The 20,689-nt window shown below is 45.6% G+C and overlaps 1 protein-coding gene across 1 annotated transcript in view; it reads right to left on the reverse strand.

Annotated features, from left to right (window-relative positions):
• Nucleotides 1-12,723: 12,723 nt before the first annotated feature.
• Nucleotides 12,724-20,689, reverse strand: part of SCUBE2 (signal peptide, CUB domain and EGF like domain containing 2) — a 67,214-nt gene continuing 59,248 nt past the window's right edge. Inside the window, exons 21-24 of the mRNA XM_044260250.1 lie at nt 19,746-19,943; nt 18,396-18,548; nt 13,726-13,805; nt 12,724-13,036 (exon numbers count right to left, since the gene is read on the reverse strand). Coding sequence (XP_044116185.1) covers nt 12,884-13,036; nt 13,726-13,805; nt 18,396-18,548; nt 19,746-19,943 — 584 coding nt within the window. The 3' untranslated portion in view covers nt 12,724-12,883. The remainder of the gene's footprint in view (nt 13,037-13,725; nt 13,806-18,395; nt 18,549-19,745; nt 19,944-20,689) is intronic.

The raw sequence follows: 20,689 nt of genomic DNA on the forward strand, positions 1-20,689 counted from the left end.
GGTCACTCCTCCAGGCAAGACTCGCCCAGGGAACAGTGAAAGACAGCCTTGCCTTGTCTCTCTAGGACAGGTACCTCTGAGCTCAGTGGCAAAGCATCAAGGCGGGCTCAACAGCTCCAGCCCCTGGGGCTTACCCTGGAACAGCTACTTTCCTCTGGGAGGAAGCCAGGCAGGCAGATTCCAGCTCCCCTCTCTTCAATTCAACTCAGTCTTCCAGCCTTTTTCCTGAGGATGACCCAATGGAAGAAAGGGGCTCTTTTTATAGCAAGATTCCCCCCTCCCTCTGGGAACACCAGAAAGCTGAATGTCTCTGAATGAACTGAATTTGTCCATATCAAGTGTTGCTGAAAAGTAAACAGGGCTTTGACTGGAGGTAGGGATCTTTGTGAATGCAGAGCCCTTTGCTGTAGTGGGATTTGTGTTCTGCAACTGGATCTGTGGCCAAATCACAATTGGTCCTCTTATCTCTTGGAGATCTTTGTTAGCCAGACTGATATCATCAGCACGGGTCCATGTGGTGAGGCTAGCCTGCACATACGAGTTTCTGCAGACTCCAGCCTGGCCACTCCATTTGAGGAGCCTCACCTCTGCTCAGTTTATCCCGTTTGCGCAAAGAATATGAGAAAGTCACTTCCTGCCTCTACGTCTCAGCTTCCATATCTATAAAATGGATACCATGAGATTGCATATAAAATTGGGCTTTGTGAACTTTGGAGGGCTTTACCATCAGAAAAGACCATTATTATGATTATTTATTCTCCGTAAAGCCAATCTTCCCTGCCTTATTGACCTATCTTGGAAGAAGTATCATATAATTGTTAAAAGCACAAGTTTTGTTGGAGTTTGACACACTAGGCTTGAGTCCCTGCGCTGCCACTTACCAGCTATGTGACTAGTAAGTTTACGTCACCGCTGTGTTTTCGTTCCTCTTCTAGAAAATGATGCCAGTAACACATCTACTTCTTAGGGCTGCTGTGAGGATTAAATAAAATAATACACATAACATACGGTGGTGCATAGTAAGGGCTCAGCAGAAGGTAGCTACCATCGTCAGTGCTTGAGACAGACCAGGAGAACCTGTAGGCTGCTGAGTCTCAGAGTAGGCCCTCTCCTATGCCTGCTACAAGGCTTTCTACGAAACTCCAGGCAATGTGAGTGAGACCTGAATGCCTTATCCCATCTCTGGAGCCAAGGCCTCCCAAGGCAGGGGCTGGCCAGCCTCTGGATTCTGGATTTTCCATGTCGTGTGGTTTCTATACTAAAGTTCTCTCCATCCTGCCTTGGCCGTGGGTAGATGATCAGTCCTTGAAAATTGTTCTAGGCAAGCCAATTCTGTTTCAATCAGGATTTTATTTGTGATGTTCATATGATAAGTGACAGAAGCTCTGTTGAAATTTTCTTAAGCAGAAGTGTAAACTTTTTGGTTCCATGATCTAAAAGTGCAGGGATTTCAGGCATGGCTGGACCCAAGAGCTCAAATGACATATCCGGTATAGGCACCGAGGTGATGCCACCGTAGGCAGGCTCTTCCTGTCTCTTGACTGTCAGCAGCTCCCAGCTTATAATCTATTCTCCCAACACCCCTCCTTTGGGTCTTCAGCTAACAAGGAGACCTCTGAGAATGGATACACAGTGAATGCTAGGGCCAGGAGGCCAGAATAGAAGAGAAGAACAGAGGGGAAGAGAGATTATCAAGGAGTTTTTATCCCTCTCCTCTCCTTCGCACCCAAATAAATTTTGCTCTGACTTTGCCCTTGGGCACCCTTGGAAGTAATGATCCTGCCCAGATCCCCGTTTGCTCACCATGCCCATCCTTATAGCTACAGAGTCTGCTTTCTTCTCTGGTGCCCTCCCCACCACCCCTTCTCCCTCTGTCAGGAAGATTGTTCAAACAGCTGTGCACTGCAGGTACCATATGTGTGCCAGGATCTCTGGCTACACAGAGCCCATGACTTGGCACCCAGCTCCGAAGATTGTGTCTTCTTTGGCAGGTTAAAGCAAAGACGAGATATTTCTGTCTTCTTCCTTCGGAGTGATTCCCAGCATCACTGAATCCTCATAAAACAGGGCTGATGGCAGCCCTGCTGGTGTTTTCCAAAGTTGGCTGAGTCTTTTGGATTCATTCCTGTTAGCAATGATTTTGTTTCATTTCTTGGGATAAGGACAGGCTGTGACCTCAAATCAGACAGCAAAGAGGAGAGAAAGAAGGGGGGGAAATATAGTATCTGAAGCAAGAGAACCTGGGGGAAAGAGGGGAGACTAGGCTTGGCTTTGAATCTGGCTCTGCCTCTTGCTCACTGTGGGACCTTGGCCAGATTACTGCAGTTCTTGGAGCCTCAGTTTACCCATCTGGCAGGGCTCTGTGTGGATTAATAAAATAACATGTAAAGCACAGGGCTGGGCACAAATTGAGCTTTCAATAAATATGATTCCTCTCCTTATTTAATTCTCCTCTCCAAGATAGTAGAGAACTTGGAGAAGGAGCAGCCCTCCAGAGGCCAATGGAGAGCTCTTCAGTCTGGAAACAGACCTCTGAAGACGGCAAGCCTCTCAGAAGGCACTAGGCCTGACCTTCCTGCTCCCAGGCAAAGGCGAGAAAGCCTGCAGGGAGCTCACACTGGTTACCTTCATCTGCCTCAAGCACATGGAGGGCTCTACTGCCTTCCCCCAAGGTAACTTGGGGTGTGACATGCTGCTGGGGTGTGACAGTGGGAGGTCAGTGGCCCATGCTGGGCAAGCCTTAGGCCAGATGGGGCAAATAACAGCCGAGAGGTGAAGCACCCTGTGGAACATGGGTAGGTACTTGGGTGTGCGGACATCTACACACCACAAACGCTCACACAACATTTTCTCTGACCTGTTTTCATACAGCTCTGCATGGCTCAGAGAGAAAAGTCTTTTGTGATTATTTGCAAACTTCTTATTTGGAAAGGATTTCAAACTTACAAAAAGTTGCAAAGACAAAAACAATCCAGATCCTTTAACAGATTATTAACAGTTTACTCCATCTGCTGTATCATTTGCTTTTCCCCAACACAAACACGTATGCTCACATTTTTTTCTGAACCTTCTGAGGATGAGTTACCTGTATTATAACCCTTCACTGCTAATACTCCACTGTGTATTTTCTAAGAATAGGGAGCTTTTTCTTACACAACCAGTGTATAGATAGAAATTTCATAAATTTACATTGATACAAAGCTTTTTTTTTTTAAAGATTTTATTTATTTATTTGACAGAGAGAGAGAGATCACAAGCAGGCGGTGAGTCAGGCAGAGAGAGAGAGAGAGAAGCAGGCTCCCGCCAAGCAAAGAGCCCGATGTGGGGCTCGATCCCAGGACACTGAGATCATGACCTGAGCCAAAGGCAGCGGCTTAACCCACTGAGCCACCCAGGCGCCCCGATACAAAGCTTTTATCTAAACTACTGTTCATGTTTCAGTTTTGTCAGTTGGCCCAATATTGTCCTTTATGACATATTCCTCCAATACAGGACCCAGGCTAGAGTCCAATATTATATTTGGTTGTTGTGTTTCTTTAGCCTCCTTTCATCTGGAACATTTCCCCAGCTTTGTCTTTTATGACATTGACTTTTTTTCTAGTTCTTGGTTTATTTTATTTTTTAAATTTAAATTTAATTAATTAACATACAGTGTATTATTAGTTTCAGAGGTAGAGGTCAGCGATTCATCAGTCTTATATATTACCCAGTGTTCATTACATCATGTGCCCTCCTTAATGCCCATCACCCAGGTACCCCCTCCTCCCACCCACCTCTCTTCCAGCAACCCTCAGTTTGTTTCCTATGATTAGGAGTCTCTTATGGTTTGTCTTCCTCTCTGGTTTCATCTTGTATTATTTTTCCCTCCCTTCCCCTATGATCCTCTGTTTTTTTTCTTAAATTCCACATATGAGTGAGAACATATAATTGTCATATGATTATCATACGATAATTATCAAATTATCGTATGATAATTTCTCTGATTGACTTATTTCGCTCTGCATAATACCCTCTAGTTCCATCCATGTTGTTACAAATGGCAAGTTTCATTTTTCTGATAGCTGAGTAGTCTTCCAGTGTGTATATATACCACATCATTATTCAGTCATCTGTCAGTGGACATCTGGACTCTTTCCATAGTTTGGCTATTGTGGACATTGCTGCTATAAACATTAGGGTACAGAAGTCCCTTCAGATTGCTATGCTTGTATCTTTGGGGTAAATACCCAGTAGCACAAATGCCGGGTCATAGGCTATCTCTGTTTTTTTATTAACATATAATGTATTATTTGTCTCAGGGGTACAGGTCTGTGATTCAACAGTCTTACACAATTCACAGCTCTCACCATAGCACATACCCTTCCCAATGTCCATCATACAGTCACCCCCCCACCAGCAACCCTCAGTTTGTTTCCTGAGATTGAGTCTCTTATAGTTTGTCTCCCTCTCTGGTTTCATCTTGTTTCATTTTTCCCTTCCTTCCCCTATGATCCTCTGTCTTATTTCTCAAATGCCTCATATCAGATCATATAATTGTCTTTCTCTGATTGACATTTCGCTCAGCATAATACCCTCTGGTTCCATCCATATCATCGCAAATGGCAAGATTTCATCTTTGATGGCTGCCTAATATTCCATTACACACACACACACACACACACACACACCCATATCTTCTTTATCCATTCATCTTTTGATAGACATCTAGACTCTTCGCATAGTTTGGCTATTGTGGACATTGCTGCTATGAACATTGGGGTGCATATGGTCCTTCTTTCCACTACATTTGTATCTTTGGGGTAAATACCCAGTAGTGCAATTGATGGGTTGTAGGGTGGCTCTATCTTCCACTTTTTGAGGAACCTCCATACTGTCTTCCAGAGTGGCTGCACCAGCCTGCATTCCCATCAACTGCATTCCCACACAACAGGTTCCCCTTTCTCCACATCCTCACCAACACCTGTCATTTCCTGACCTGTTAATTTTAGCCATTCTGACTGGTGTGAGGTGGTATCTCACTGTGGGTTTGATTTGTATTTCCCTGATGCCGAGCGATGTTGAGCATTTTTTCTTGTGTCTGTTGGTCATTTGGATGTCGTCTTTGCCAAAATGTCTGTTCATGTCTTCTGCCCATTTCTTGATTGGATTATTTGTTCTTTGGGTGTTGAGTTTGAGAAGTTATTTATAGATTTTGGATACTAGCCCTTTATCTGGTATGATATTGACATTTTGAAGAACATAGTCTTTTGTATTTTAGGGAAAAACTGTTTCATTACGATATAATTCACATACCATACAATTCACCCACTTAAAACTTCATAATTCAATGATTTTAATATATTCACAGAACTGTGAAAATATCACTATGTCAAATTTTAGAACATTTTTGTCCCCCCAAAAGACACTATGTACCCTTTAGCAGTCATTGCCCATTTCCTCCCAAACTCTCCAACCCTAGGCAGCTTGTAATGTCTAGGTTCTATCTTTATGGATTGGCCTATTTTGTCTATTTCGGTTAACCAGAATCATACATGACTGGCTTCTTTCACTTAGCATAATGTTTTCAAGGTTCATCTGTGTTATAGAACTTCATTTCTTTTCATGGACAAATCATATTCCATTATTTGGAATAATAATATTTCTAGTATTATTATATTTTGTTTACCCATTCATCAGTTGATAGACTTTCGAGTCATTCTAACTTTTGGCTTTCTTTTCTAAGCTATCTACACTCTATCAGCCCATTAGAGTTCAGTGCTCTCCAAGGCATGTGCTACATGGTGGACAGACCCTATGACCTCATGTCTCATCCGGGACTTTGTCCCACTGATTGTGAGGGCTCATGCAGATTCCTCACTGTTTCATTAAACCCCTCTAGCTAAGTGAATCTCTTTGTAGGCTTTATTAGTCTACAACCCTGAGCACTGCCTCTCTGGAGTCAGAAGTGGACTTTGCCATGTTGGAACATCAAACTTGAGATAAACATTTCTGGAGAATGTGTTATTCCGGCCTCAGTAAGATGTGCTGATGTCCTTACACATCAGGGACTGAAGGTTGAAAATAAGAAAAGATGAAGGATTGACAGGCCTGTGTGTGTGTGTGTGTGTGTGTGTGTCTGTGTGTCTGTGTGTCTGTGCGCACACGTGCTATTCCTGACCTGAAACAGTTTTACGGGGTTGGCAAAGTGTATTTCACTTTCTCTGCTCAGGAAGATAAGGATTTTCAGAGGTCTTGTGTGAGAACCCAGATCAGGCATTATGGCCTTTCTTTCCTGCTTCACGCTCTAATTCTTCTGTTCCTAGCACACATCCCACCAGAAAGCCTATGACTAAAGGACTTTCGGTGTCACTGAAATAGGAGAGACCAGCAGAGTGTGAACCCATTAACAAATAGATCTTGGATTTAGGCTGACCTTTGGGGTGGCTGTAAGGCCCAGGACAACCTCATCCAGGAGACTGACAGCAGACATCCCTACCCATCGTGTCTCCTGAGGTGGGTGCGGCCCTTAGCCAGAGAGTTGCTTGTGGACTCGACCTAAATCCTTTCTCCAGGCACTGACATGGCTGGAGCTCTAGGGCCCTGGGTCCCTCTGTCCACCCACTAAGTTAAGTGTCTCCTGGCTCATGGAGGCACTCTGAGCTCTGACTGTCCCATCCCATCCTCTTTCCTGTCAGTGTTTCTTGCCTTATCTTCTGAATATTAAAATAAACCCAGGAGACGTCAAAAAAATGTATCTTGGATTTAACCTCTCAAGTCTGAAGAAGTGGAAGAGAATAACGGTGATGATAATAGTTAACATTTATTGAGCCCTTACTACATTCCAGGCTGTGTTCCAAGAGTTCTCCATGAGGAACTCATTTAATCCTCACAACAATCCTATCCAGTCTGTTTATGTACCATATGAGGAAACTGAGGTACAGAAAGGTTAAGATGACTTGTGCAGGGTCACACAACTATGATGTGGCAGAGCTGGGATACAAATCCAGGTATCACAGAGGACATAAGGGGAATCTTGGAGAAGATGAGCATCACGAAACATACTCGTAGAGAAATCTTTCACAAGACAAACAGAGAGAATGCATTCTTAGCAAAGTACATTAGGAATTCTGGGAGGCAGATATTGGATCACTGATGCTGCTTGAGTCACCTCAGCTCCTCGTTGGAAGCCCTGAGTGAGGGTTTAACAAACCTCTGATACTTGCTCCCAGATCACCTCAAACTCCAGCTTTGGTACCTATGTGGCTGCCAAAGCCTGCCTTCCTCAAGCCAAGTCACCTGGATCTAACATCAGGGTTCTGGGCACATGTTCTTGCTTGGCCACCATTACCATCTTGTTGTATCACCCACAGCTGTGTATGGTGGACAGGTGCTATGCACACACATTGGTGGTGTGTCCCAAGACCAGTTTGTGGTCACACAGCAAGATGGCCACAAAGCTGCAGAGGGCTGAGCACAATAGGCCTGGCCAGGGTTCACCACAAACTCCTACTCCAACTGCCACACTGTCTTGCTGGATGTGGTCACATCAGTAACACACTGTCCTGCCTGCAGCTTCAATTCCATTTCCTGCTCAGCAGCTATTAATTTTTCTTGAATCACAAAGTGTGCATAATAAGGCAAAGCCAGCACCAAAGCTCAGATTTTTTTTTTAAGATTTTATTTATTGACAGAGAGAGAGCACATAAGCAGGGGTAATGGCAGAGGCAGAGGGAGAAGCAGACTCCCTACTGAGCAAGCAGCCCATTGCAGGGCTTGAGCCCAGGACCCTGAGATCATGACCTGACCCAAAGGCAGATGTTTAACTGAGCCACCCAGATGCCCCCCAAAGCTCAGATCTGAGGTAGGTTTGTGTTTCTGCTTTTTGTACTGTGTAGGGAGAAGACAGAAAACGCCAAACTGTGTCTCAAAGTTATCCCTCAATTGCAGGATAAACTACAGGATCAGAGGGTGGTCCAAGTCAGGGGGTGTGGTAGCTCATGGAACTTTATGTGCTGAAATACTTCACAACATCACAGTTTGGGGACTCTACCCGCTCATTCTTTCAACTCCTTTTCCCTCCTGTCTCAGCAATATAGAGCCAACCTAGCATGGTGCCTAGACCATTACAATGAATGAATGAATGTACAGGCTGGGGGTGTGTGTATGGGTGGGTGTGTTTGGACAGATTCAGAGCACTGTTGATGGTTTGAAAAGACCCAATCAAGGCCATCCCACTTGGTCATTAGTCATTAGGCCAGGCAGAGAGAAGGAAAAGATCTAAACAGATACGTTCTGAGGGATGTACTGAACAACATGCAGTCAATCAGTTGTCAAACCACAGCCCTGGTCCACAAATCTCACTGCTAACATTCCCCCTTAAATTGCAGTCATTTAAGCTCCAAAGCAGGGAGAGGACAGAGACACACGTCTACTCCACCTTAGAGCCACTAGGTGGCGCCTGTCCCAGAAATTGCAAAACCGCTTGTTCACAGCTTGGAGCTCTGGTCAGCCTGGGGTGAGAGGAAATGCCAAGGGCTTGCTGGGTGGGTCGAGGAGCTTGCCAGGGCCTGTGCTGCCAGTGTAGGTTTGAGGAGCCGGTAAGTACCCAGGAGAGGCCTGGATTGATGACTGTAACGATGAGCTCACCCCACCTAAAATAGCAACTCCTCACCACCGACTCATCCTGTATCATTTTGCCCTTTACCTTCTTGATGCAATTATCACACTTGACTTTACAATTTGTTTATTTTCTGTCTCCCTTCCTAAGAACCTAAACTCTACAAGAGCAAAGACTTTATTTTGCTCACTATAGCACCACCTGTCCCTATGGTACCTAGCACTTCGTAAGCCCTCAAGAAATATGTTGGATAAATGACCAAGTGAGTGAACAGAACTATTAGTAACCAAGGTCTGTGGTTGCATTCCCCTGAGATATTCTGAAAACCAAATAATGCTAAGTTATTGTCATTGTTTGCAGCAGGTGAATTTTTGTCCCTTTTATTCAGCTAAGGCAACCTGGATGAGAATTCGAGCGGTTTCATTTTTCTAAATCTATTTTGATTCTACTGTGTTCCCTGGAAAGTGATCCCTGCTGAGTAGTTAGGTTTTTTGGCTGTCTGTCACAGGAGCAGACTTGCTGGGCCATCAGACCCCTGAGGATGGTCTCCTGCAGGCTGATCAGGATTGCCTGAAGGGAGAAGGAAGCAGGGAACCACAAATACTCAGGAAACTCAAGCTGGGTTCACAGTCCCCTAGAGTAGAAGATGCCACAGAAAGGAAGCCTCACCAAGGCTTCTAATTTCCTGTGGATGGGGCTCTCGTGGCTATATCTACGACCTGGATTCGGAGGATGGCTTGCCTACCAAGAAGGCCATAGCTAGGCCAAGCCTCCCTGAACTTGAAGAACTGCTTTACTCTTCATCTAATCCATTTGCCTCCCAAATACTGGCTAAGAGTGACAAAGACTGGGGTAAGGCTGTCAGGACCCATCCTGCCATGAAAAAGGAAGCAAAGATGCTGACAGCCCTGGTAAGAGGCATCCATTCCGGACTGAGGAGAGGACTGAGGCTGGGCTTGGTGTGGGTGCCCAGGCCCACCAGCTGTCGTAGCCTGCAGCAGGCAGGCAAGAGCCCTCGTGCTCTCCCCATAAAGATCTGCCTGAGGGCAAGTGAGTCCGTGCCTTGTGCTGGGCAGCCACGATCTTTCCCAAATTACCACAGGACAATTTTAAGATCACCTGCGAACCTAATTCCAGTGAATGCCTCAAGAAAACACACTTAACAGCTCAGAGAATGATTCAGAGGAAGCAATTTTCCACAGTGAAGATAATGATCTGGTAGTGTGAAAAGGCAAACACTCTTTTATTAGCATTGGAAACTCAAGGGAAACGTTGCTAAATCCATAAATGCAGCACTTGAGTAAACGGCTCAGGAACAATATCCACAGCTGGAAAGGAGGACTTGTGCAGATTTCAGTTCCACTCAGACTCTTCCCACAGAACGAGCTCCCTCAGAGGGCAGGGGAAACAGCTCTAACCTCTTCCTGTTGACTGAACAATCAGCTCCTCCAGTCCCGGTCATGTACCCACACAGGGAAACCCAGAATGGAGAGTGCCCTGGTCTTCTTTATGTCCATACTTTGCCCAGGTGTCCTCAACCTCATGTCTCATGTCTTTATTCTGTGACATATTCCAGCGCTGACCTCTTCTGGGACTTCATAAAATCAGTTGCCTATCTGAACTCTTGAGTTTGGATTCCTAAACAGGTACCTCATACTTGATATGGCCCATCTCCTCCAGCTACCAGTTGTTCAGGCAACTAGGAGGTCTCCTCGGTGGCTGCTTCTCCCTTCCCCTCCATCCAGTTCTCATGCAAGTTCTCGACTCTGCCCTAAAACAGGTCCAGAAACTTTCTCTCATCTCCACTCCACACCCTTAACCCAGACCACCTCATCTCCCACCGGGATGGCGGCTTGGTTGATTGCGATAGTTGGCTGATGGCTCTCTGCCTCCCCACCTTTTTCTGAAATCTATTCACACAGTAACCAGAACTATCTTTTTAAAACATAAATCAGCTCGTCCCACTCCTTTGCCCCAACCCCTCTGAAAGCTTTACAACATACCGAGAATGAAACCCAAACCTCTTGTTCTAGATTCCAAAGCCTGATGTGCTCTGGCCCCTGTCCACTTCCTTTGCCTCATCTCGTCCCACTGCTTTCTCACTGGACAGTGACCACACACACACACACACACACAGGCTCCTGCCTGTCAGCCTTTGCACTTGGCCTTCCTCTACCTGGAGCCCTCTTCCCCCCCGCCTTGTCCCAAGCCTGGTTCCCTCTGGCCATTTTCAGGTTAAAATGTCATTTTCCCAGAGCAGCCCTCCACAACCCGTAATTCTAAAGTAGCAACGCAGTCATCTGTCTTGTTAACCTACCACATAACACAATGCTAGCTTATACTTTCTGTGGTGATTTATTTGTTCACTGGCCACCTAAAATGTAAGTTCCACAAGAGCAAGGACCCTGTCTGTCTCGTCACTGTGCAACCCTAGGGCCTAGAACAGGGCCTGGCACAAAACAGACATTTAATAAATCTTTATTGACTTACAGGTAGCAACTGTAGCCACAAGCAGCCAGTCTTCCATAGCATCTCTTAGGGTGGTTGGAGGGGATAGAAAGGGTGCTTAGGAAGGGCCTCGGTTGCTCACACTTATACCAGGAGCAGAGCTCTGGTGGGCAGGCCTGCTCCTGGAGGGGGCCTCCTTCCAACCCCCAATGCATTTCCATCCCTGGCCTTCCTGGGACATCCGCAATACAGAACCACACAATCAAGAACACAAAGTTACCAACATGCTTGGACAGGATGGCACGGTTCCGCTCACCCCACCCCACACTGGGCAGGTCACTGAACCCGGTCGTATTACATTTCAACTTTCATTTTATGATTAGACTCAGAAATGTAGGCAAAGTTCTGCAATGACAAACTCCAAGTGCTTATTTTGATGATTATTTTTTAAAATGAAGATGTTTCAATTTTTGAAAAGAAATTTGGAAATGGGTACTTAGGACCCATCCAAATAAAGAAGAAAATTTTAATTAGAGGTGGGTTTTTTTTAAAAAAAATCAATGTTATGGATAGGTTAAAAAAAAAAACAGGTGAAACGTGAGATCAACAATAATAAAATAGTCTTTGTTTGCTTTAGAAATATTTGTTAACTATTCTTAAGTACTTTGGTGTTGAGAGTTGTGTGTCCAGAGTTAGTCTGTTACTGAAGTAACAACATCATAGTTGTTTGTTCTCAGTCCCCTCGGGAATGGCAGCTTGTTTGATAGGATTTTTTTTTTAATTCACTGTAATAAGATATTTTTTACGGATTTAAGTTTGTAAAAATTAACTGGTATTTAAAATTCTAGATTCTGTGGGAGAAAATGACTGTGAAGCCCCACTGTGCTGACAAAATGTTGACCACATACCTAGAGAGCGGGATTTGTGTAGCTGCCTCTGGTGGGGGTGGTGTGATGGTTAAGAGAAACTCGGGGTTTGTGAGGCAGTACTTCTCCTAACTGTAGGTGATTCTCATCCACCAAGGAGATCACGTCCGCCCTGAACTCTCCAGGCCCTAACACCGTGCCAGGCAGGGTACCAGAAGGACAGCTGAAGGCGCTAAAACCAGCACTGTGCATTTGCCGCTGAGCAGAAGCTGGACACAAGGAAGGCCGTCCCTAGAACTATCGGATTATGTCTCTGGAAGTGCTTAATTTTTATCTTTTTATCTCTAATTCTTTCTGTTTTAAGTACTTTTTAAAATGATCACTGCTTAGAACCCAAGTTCCCAGCATCCAACGAAGGTCACACAGGCTGGAGAAGGCCACAAGGAAATGGAATCCTCCCAGGTCTTAGGTGAGGCTTGGTGCCTGGATCACTCTCCCTTCTTCCCTCTCTCCCTTCCTCCCTTCCTGTTCTGCCTCGTCACAGCCTCGGTGCAGAGGGCTCCCTTAGGGAGAGCCAGGCAGGAGGAAGCTGAAGTTTCAGCCAAAGCAGCCCCTTTTGTGGCCTCCTTTCCACCACAACCCCCTTGAGGAGGAGCGAGAAGGAGGAGGGACTGGTGAGTCTTGCCTGAGCTGACTAGAGTCCCTCTCAGCCAGCCCTAGATGCTCTAAGACCTCTGCCCACAGCAGTGAGAGGTGGTGGGACTCACTGACATTCCCGGTCCACATCCACAATGCTGGCAAAGAAAAACCAAGTTCAATTTACCAAAATATCTGTATTATCTATAAAAATTGAACTCTAATGAGTCACTGCTACAGGAGGCAGCAATATCCAACTATGTTGGCCGCAGAGGCAGACAGCTGTGTCCCACCAGCCCACAGGCAGAACGTGTCACCGAGGGTCCCGTGGGCGGGCTCACTTGTAAGGCCTCAAGAACCTGGACACTTTGGAACGCAGCAATCGGATGAAGGATCTTGGAAACATCTCCCGGGATTCCTGGGCTGTGTACTTGAAATAGTTCTGGGGGTGGGCCAGGACGTCAAACAGAGCCTTGATCAGTTTCTTATCCTAAAAAGAACAGAAGTTCTGTTGCGGGGCCAAAATACTTAAACATTCCAGCATTTTGCCAATGGAACTATAATGGGCCCAGTGTTGGACAGTAGGTTGATTAGCTGAGGAACACTTTGGGAAAATTGTTTCTTCTGATTTTTATCTTTTCTCCAGTTTTTATCTTCCCCAATTTTCTACAAAAAAGGCATTATTTTTATAAAGGAGAAGTGAATATATTTAAAAAAAAACACAACAGTTTTCTTTTTCTAAACCAGATGAGCCACAACACTGGGATTTGAAGAGTACTTACAGGGTTAGTGATGTGGCAAGTGTCTGATGATTACTTATAAGTATCTAAAATTTGGTGAACCTTAGGCTTGAAGGATAAACAAGGAGCCAAACATCTTCAACCATCTGGAGAGTGAACATGGAAACATGATCTGCTGTTGGCTTATGATCAGCAAGTTTCCCACTCTTTCTCCACACATTTCCAAATGTAAACACAACTTCACTTGGCAACACTGAGGACAGCTACCTGATTTTTTTTTTAAATTAAGTCTAGTGAAGATATAAAACTGACCTCAGCCCAGAGCAGGCATCGTGTCTGACAGGTGGCCAAATGCAGCAAGAGGAAAAGCTTCCTCCAGCGGCGCTAGGAGCTCCATGGGTGCCGGTGACTGCGGTGTCCACCACGGCTATGTACTCACCTTCAATATTTCCTGATGGTTCTCAGAGGCATAGAGCCTACCATCTCGAACTATGTCTTCAATGAGCTCCTGGTAGTCCTCTGTTGGAACACAGGACATAACTGACATTCAGAGGGTTTTGTTATTTCCAAACTTATTCTTTCCTTCATTTTAAAATAAGGTTCTGAGGAATGCCCCCTCTGTAGCTGTTATCTGAACAATGACCACTGTGATACCGAGGTGAGCAGAAGAGAACTTCCACAGATACCCACCATCATAGCCTCACACCTACCGGCCTCTGCACCCATCTCTTCTGTTCCATCTTCCCTCAGAGGAACCGTCTGTGCAACCCGGTCAAGGCCCTTCCTCTACTTTATCCACCGACTCCATCTTCTCTCACCAAGGCAAGGACATTGGTTCAGTAATTCTGCCCTTTCTTCCCTACATGATAACATTCTCTCGCCTGACCAGGCATTCCCATCAGCATGTAAATATGCTATTATGTCTCTAATCCAGAAAAAGTCCTTCCCCCACCTTGACCTCATTTCACCCTCCAGCTTCTATCCTACATTTCTGCCCCCTTTATTGCAAAATTCCTCAAAAGAATTGTCAACAATCCCTCTCTCCAGCCATTCCTCCTCCCGGATCCACTTCCTCATTCAGTTCCAGGATAAGATACTCTGATTTTCCTCCTCCCCCACTGGTCACTTTGTCTGAGGCTCCTTTGCTTTTCTTCCTCTTCTCCCTGACCTCTTACTGTAGGAGGGACCCAGGGCTCAGTGCTTGGGTCTCATCTCTTCTGTCTATACTCACTCCCTGCTGGCCTCCTTCAGGCTCATGGCTTTTCTCCGCTCTGCTTCTCTGCCTTCTGTCCTCCTCCCTTTCTTCTCTCTGCCCTCATATTGTGCAAAACAATTGAGTTTTTTACCCACCAAGGAAGACTCTTTTTTACCTTTTTTTGGGGGGGGGATGGGGGTGGGGAGAATTTGGCTGGCTGGAGAGGGAAGAAAGCTACGTTCATTTTCTTATTAATAATTTTTGGTCCTGACATATACATTAAATGCAGTGTACATCACATAAGCTGTCTCTGAATCTAAACCCCCACCTTTCAAAGTCTAGCCTATTTCCTACAGTCATAATTCAAGCCAGGCATATGCAAAACACACTCTTTTCCAAATCCCAGGCTGAAAAGAATGCCTCTTTGTATGCATATCATGAACAGCAAAACCAAACAAATCATAAGAACATCACTGGAATTGTGTGGGAAGAGTTCTTGAAAAAGTTTCTTCTAGTCAAGTGATTGTAAATGGAAACTTGTTAGCTCTTCTTAAGAGCTAGTTCTCATAATGACTAATTGAATACATGTACAACCCCACTGGTACCCTATGCATGTGGTATCTTTCTTCTTAGTCTTTTATTTTAATGGGTATAAAATATGAGGAAGGGGACTTGTTTTTCTCCAATTCTTCGGCTGCAGAGTGTCTTCCTGGGTGAACCAGCTCCTTTGGGTGATGGGTGTTCACCCAAAGGAACACGAGCTGCTGTGCTGTGTTCGGGTGTAAGAGAGAGCGGAAGAGCTGTTGGCTGCTACGCCAATGCTTCCAGACTGCTGTCAAAAAAATCTTCAAACGGTTCTCTCCACTCTTAAGAACTACCGTGTTTCGTCACTTGCTACAACTGTCATAAGAAAAGCAGTCGGGTGTTGTAGTAAGAACTCGGGCCCTGGAGTCCCGAAGACCTCAGCAGTGTTGTCCTCCTGCAGCCTCAGGCCGGCTGTCTACATTAATCTCTAAGCCTGAGTGACCTTGTCTATAGACCCAGCCATGAATCGTGTCTACTTCATGGGCGATTGTGAGGAATGTGCTGTGTCAGAGGCACTTAGCACATGCCCGGCACTCAGTACACGTACTCAGTGCATGTCAGCCACAACTACAACTCTCCCTGTCCTCCAGGGGTCAGTGAGCTAGTATGTAGCAGCCTCCCCTGCCCACCCCCACCCCCCCGCTTTAAAGATTTATTTATTCGAGAGAGAGAGAGAATAAACAGGACCGGGAGAGGGAGCCAGAACCCTCAAGCCGACTCCCCGCTCAGCAAGGAGGCCAACGTGGGGCTCAACCCCAGGACCCCAAGATCATGACCTGAGCCAAAATCATGAGTCAGCTACTTGCTGACTGAGCTACCCAGGTGCCCCAGCACCTGCCCCTTCTAAATGTGATTTCTATTCTTCTGGGCTTGGAAATCAGGTATCAAACTTGTCTGAAATATGTGTTAAAAAAAAGATTAAATAAGCTCTGTGTGAAGACCTGCAACAGTTTTCAACCATTTTCTTCTGTGATGTGTAAGACACGTTCTCATGGGCCTAACCGGGGTGATGTGTGATCTCCCTGACTCAAGCTACAACTCTTTATTTCAGAAAATGAGAAAAACATTACCATGTTTTCATGTGTCAGAAAGGTAGAGTTGAAAACAGTCAGACTAAAATATGTCAGCTTCAGTGATATTTATTCTGGAGTCTCTGTGTCTTTTTTGGTTCCCTCACTGATTCCAGGGAGGGGAGGTTGTTGGCTGGCTGCTCTCGGGCAGATGAGGTGCTCTGTCTCTCTCAGCAGAGCCACGTGGGGGGAACTGCTGTCCACCCAGGAGTCTGACCCCAAGAGTCTTGAAGGTTTGACATGGTTTCAGGCACAGAGATGATAATCCTGGCTTTTTTAACATGTTAGAAACAAACTATGTGAAATGCTTTTATAAAATCCATAGAACAGTATCTTTCCAAAACACCTACTTTTGACACTTGCTGCCTAAAAGCCTTCCGCACTGCACTCCAGGCTCCTCATCAGCTAACTCCACACCCTTCTCATCTCATATCTCCCTGATAAGCCCCATGCACCCGACCAACTGACCCAGTCAGGCTATTAATCAGTCCCCGCACATATCAGGTACTCTGTCCTGCAGCCTGTATCATTCTCTCTTCCTAATGTTCTTCTTCCCATTATAAAAACAAAAACAAAAAAACTCATATTCTTTGAAGACACAAATCTCTTGAGATTTTGCTGTATTCTTTCCAAAGACCCATGCAAAATTAATTGTTTCCCATTCTTCTCTCCTCACACAGAGCTCTGTATCTGCCATATTATAGCATCTATGGGCTGTGTTTCACCACTAACCCTGTGGTTCCTACCAGCTTGCCCAATGCCTGGCACAGGAGCTGCTTGTTAAGTATTCATTGAGCTAGACGGATGAATGAACAAGTTCATGAATGAACAGATGACTTGTCCCTCAATGAATTATGACATCTTCTAGGACAAGGTCCAGTTCATTTTGTATTCCAAGCAAATGTTTATCAACCAAGGTCCAGACTTGGGTAGGGCCCCAGGGGCCATGTGGACCACCCCTTTATTTAACAAGAGGAAAAGAAAACCAGAGAAGTCACCTGAGTTGCCCCAAATCGCACAGCAAATTAGTAGTGGAAACTGGGCCAGAACTTGGGTCTTTTTATCCCCTCCTCAAGATGCCATATAATAAAAGCCACAGTCATAATTGGCTAGTATTTCCTAAGCATTTACTATGTGCCAGGCCCTGCACCAAGTCCTTTATGGACTATCTCACCGAACTCTCACGTTTGGTCTAATGATTATCCTCATTTACACATTAAGAAAATGAGGCTTAGATGGGGCAGCCACTCTGGAAAACAGTATGAAGTTTCCTCAAAAAGTGAAAAATAGAGCTACTCTATTACACTACTGGGTATTTATCCCAAAGATACAAATGTAGTGACCTGAATGGGCACATGCGCCCCAAAGTTTATAGACCCAATGTCCACAAAAGCCAAACTATGGAAAGAGCCCAGATGTCCATTGACAGATGAATGGATAAATAAGATGTGATATATATATATATATATATATATATATATATATATATATATGCAATGGAATACTATGTAGCCATCAAAAAAGAAATCTTGCCATTTGCAACAACATGGATGGTGCTAGAGGGTATTATGTGGAGCGGAAAAAGTCAGTCAGAGAAAAACAATTATCATATGATCTCACCATATGTGGAATTTAAGAAACAAAACAGAGGATCATAAGGGAAGAGAGGAAAAAAATTAAATAAGACAAAACCAGAGAGGGAGACAAACCATAAGAGACTCTTAAGCATAGGAACCAAACTGAGGGTTTCTGGAGGGGAAGGGTGTGGGGGGCTGGGGTAACTGGGTGATGGGCCTTAAGGAGGACACCTGATGTAATGAGCCCTGGGTGTTGTATGCAACTGATGAATCATGATCTTACCTCTAAAACTAATAATACACTATATGTTAATTAATTGAATTTTAATTTTAAAAAGGTCAAAAAGAAAGGAAGGAAGGGAGGAAGGGACAAAAAGAGGCTTAAAGTTGGTAAGTAACCCACACAGAGTCACCGAAGAGATTAGGCCAGGGCTGGCCCATATTCTTACCCATGAAGCTATGCTCACTTGTATTTATTTTCTGAAAGATCTTTCCATCCCTATAGACAGGGTACCCAAATGCCTGTTTAAAATCTGGCATTTGTGAGTCAGCAACATCCTTTCTCCATATCCCACCTGCCTTTCTGAGCATGTGTGCTTGTCAGCATTCCACCAGGGGTTGGTTTGACTGAACACAGAGAAGCTCCTTGCATGGGATGGAGCATGAGCCTCACAGTGCTTACCATCGTACGTCACATAAGGGACCTGGAAGCCCCTGGCACTGTTCCCTTCGTTGGACTTGAACTGAATCCACAGCTTTTTTGATCTGGAGGTGAAGGCGATGGGCCGTTCGTAGGTCTGGCAGGTCTCATATGTTGTCACAGAATTGGATGAAGCTGCCAAGGAAATTTGGAGGGGGCAGGCTTCAGGACTCATCCTGAGCAGACAGACAGCAGCGCTCATCTTTGCAAACACGCCATACGACAAGTGATGCTCAGGAGCTCCGCAGGCCCTGCTTTGCCGTCACAGGGGCCAAAGCCCTGGAAATGGAGAGGACCCAGCTGGCGACCGCAGGCCCCCAGGGAAGGCTCACTGAAATGCCCAGGGCTGGACAAACAGCAGCAGCCCAGGCCCCAGTGCTCCCTGCGGGAGTTGCGGAGGGGCCCTCCGATTCCGGAGCAACCTGCTGCCATCCAGAAAGAATCGCCACCGAAGACTGGGCAGGCAGGGCGGGGCCCACTTCACAGAGTTTATCTCACGTAACCCTCAGAAAACCGTAGCAAGTTGTGTGGTTGTTAACTCATTTACAGAGGGTTTAAGCACTTGCCCAAGGTCACTGAGTCAGTATGTGGCTAAGTCAGCATTCAAACCTACACCTGACTTCAGACACTGTAACCACTAAGAAAGAGGGGCCAACACACAGTGTCATTATTTCTCTCAGTGCTTTATGAATATGAACTCTTTTATTCCTCACGATGACTCTATAAGGTAGCAATTATTGTTATCCCCATTTTAACAGACAAGGAAACTGAGTCATAGAAAGATCCAGAATATATCTCCAAGATCACAGAACTAACAAGAGGTGAGGCTAGGTTCCGATCCAGGCAGTCTGGCTGCTGGGCCTGCTCACTACACTGCCTCGAAGTTGTGTTAATGGTGGCATCTCTCAGTGGACACTGGGTCGTGTGCCAAGATGGGAGGACAGTCCCTCCTGGCTGGACTCTGACTTTAGCTTTTGTCAGTCCCCAAGCCCGAGTGGCTTCCCATGGTAAAGCAAGTGGTGAGGTTAGCCTTTGTGAGCTTCACTGGCTCTCTGTGACCTTGTGGAATAGAGTCCATGGTAAGGCCAGTGGGGAAGACTGGCCTACAGAAGCACTACCTCCGGGGTTCAGCAAGAAGCCTCAAGAGGCAAGGGACCCAGCAAAATTGCACAAATTTTTTTTCTTGTCAAATGCCTTAAACTCATGTCCCATTTCTGTTCTGATATGGAGGTGATGCCCTAGACTTGCTGCTCACATTTAAAGCTGGGGAGCAGGCCAGCAGGTTTCCCCACCAGCCTTAGAAGGGGAGGGGGGCCGAGGGAGGGGACGCACAGGTTTTCCGCATCACCAGGTAGTCTCCACAGTCGTCTTCTATGGGCAGGAAGATCTCAGGGACCACAATTAAGATTCGGCGTTTGGGCGGTGGGTTGATGGTCCATGTGCACTCGGTGTTGGCTGGGTAATTGCCTGGGTAGTTTGGGGATTCAATGTATCCGGTGAAATCTCCCAGCTCCCCTCCACATCTTCTGTCTGGAAGGGGAAATGCCATGAGTCATGAGGGCACAACACTGTCATGGCCACCAGCAGCTCAGCTGATAAAAGCTGCTACATCCTATTGTCATCGAGGCATGGGGCCTGCAGATGGTGCCATTGTGGAATTAGTGTGTCCTGTAATGCCTAGGGCCCCCCAGGGGAGCCCAGCTACAATAACCCCCCTCACAGAGCTCACCCTACTGAGTCCCCCTCTGAATTACCATTTTCTCATTAACTTGAAGGTGATCTTGAACAGGCCCTAGTGAAACAAAGGACAACTTCAGTTTTCAAAATTTGGTTTACAAAATCTAAGTGCCAGGGGAACCCATGACACAGAACTTCTAGGTCTGTCAAAACAAGAAGAGCAGAGCTTACTGCTAAATAGAGGACATTTGACCCCTTCCTAGAGACCTTGGATGATCGCTGTTTTCTTTCTCTTGTCTTTCTGGTCAAGACCATATTTTATTTTTGGTGTGGAAGAGAATTCCAGTAAAGTATCAGCCAATATGGGGCATGTTGGATACTCACCTCTGGGAGAAACACACACATTTGCACACACGCACGCACACACACACACATATACACACACAACCAGTTCGCCCATGTCTTCATTCACTGAATCTTCACTCATCCAACGTATGTTAGCAAAAGCTCTGGGGGGTTCAGAAATGAGAAAGACATAGTCCTTGCCCTTAAGGAGTTTACTGTTTAAAACTGTCAGTGAATGTGTACAAGAGAGGATG

Source organism: Neovison vison, chromosome 7 (assembly GCF_020171115.1).
Source record: "Neovison vison isolate M4711 chromosome 7, ASM_NN_V1, whole genome shotgun sequence".
In the NCBI taxonomy this organism is placed as follows: domain Eukaryota; kingdom Metazoa; phylum Chordata; class Mammalia; order Carnivora; family Mustelidae; genus Neogale; species Neogale vison.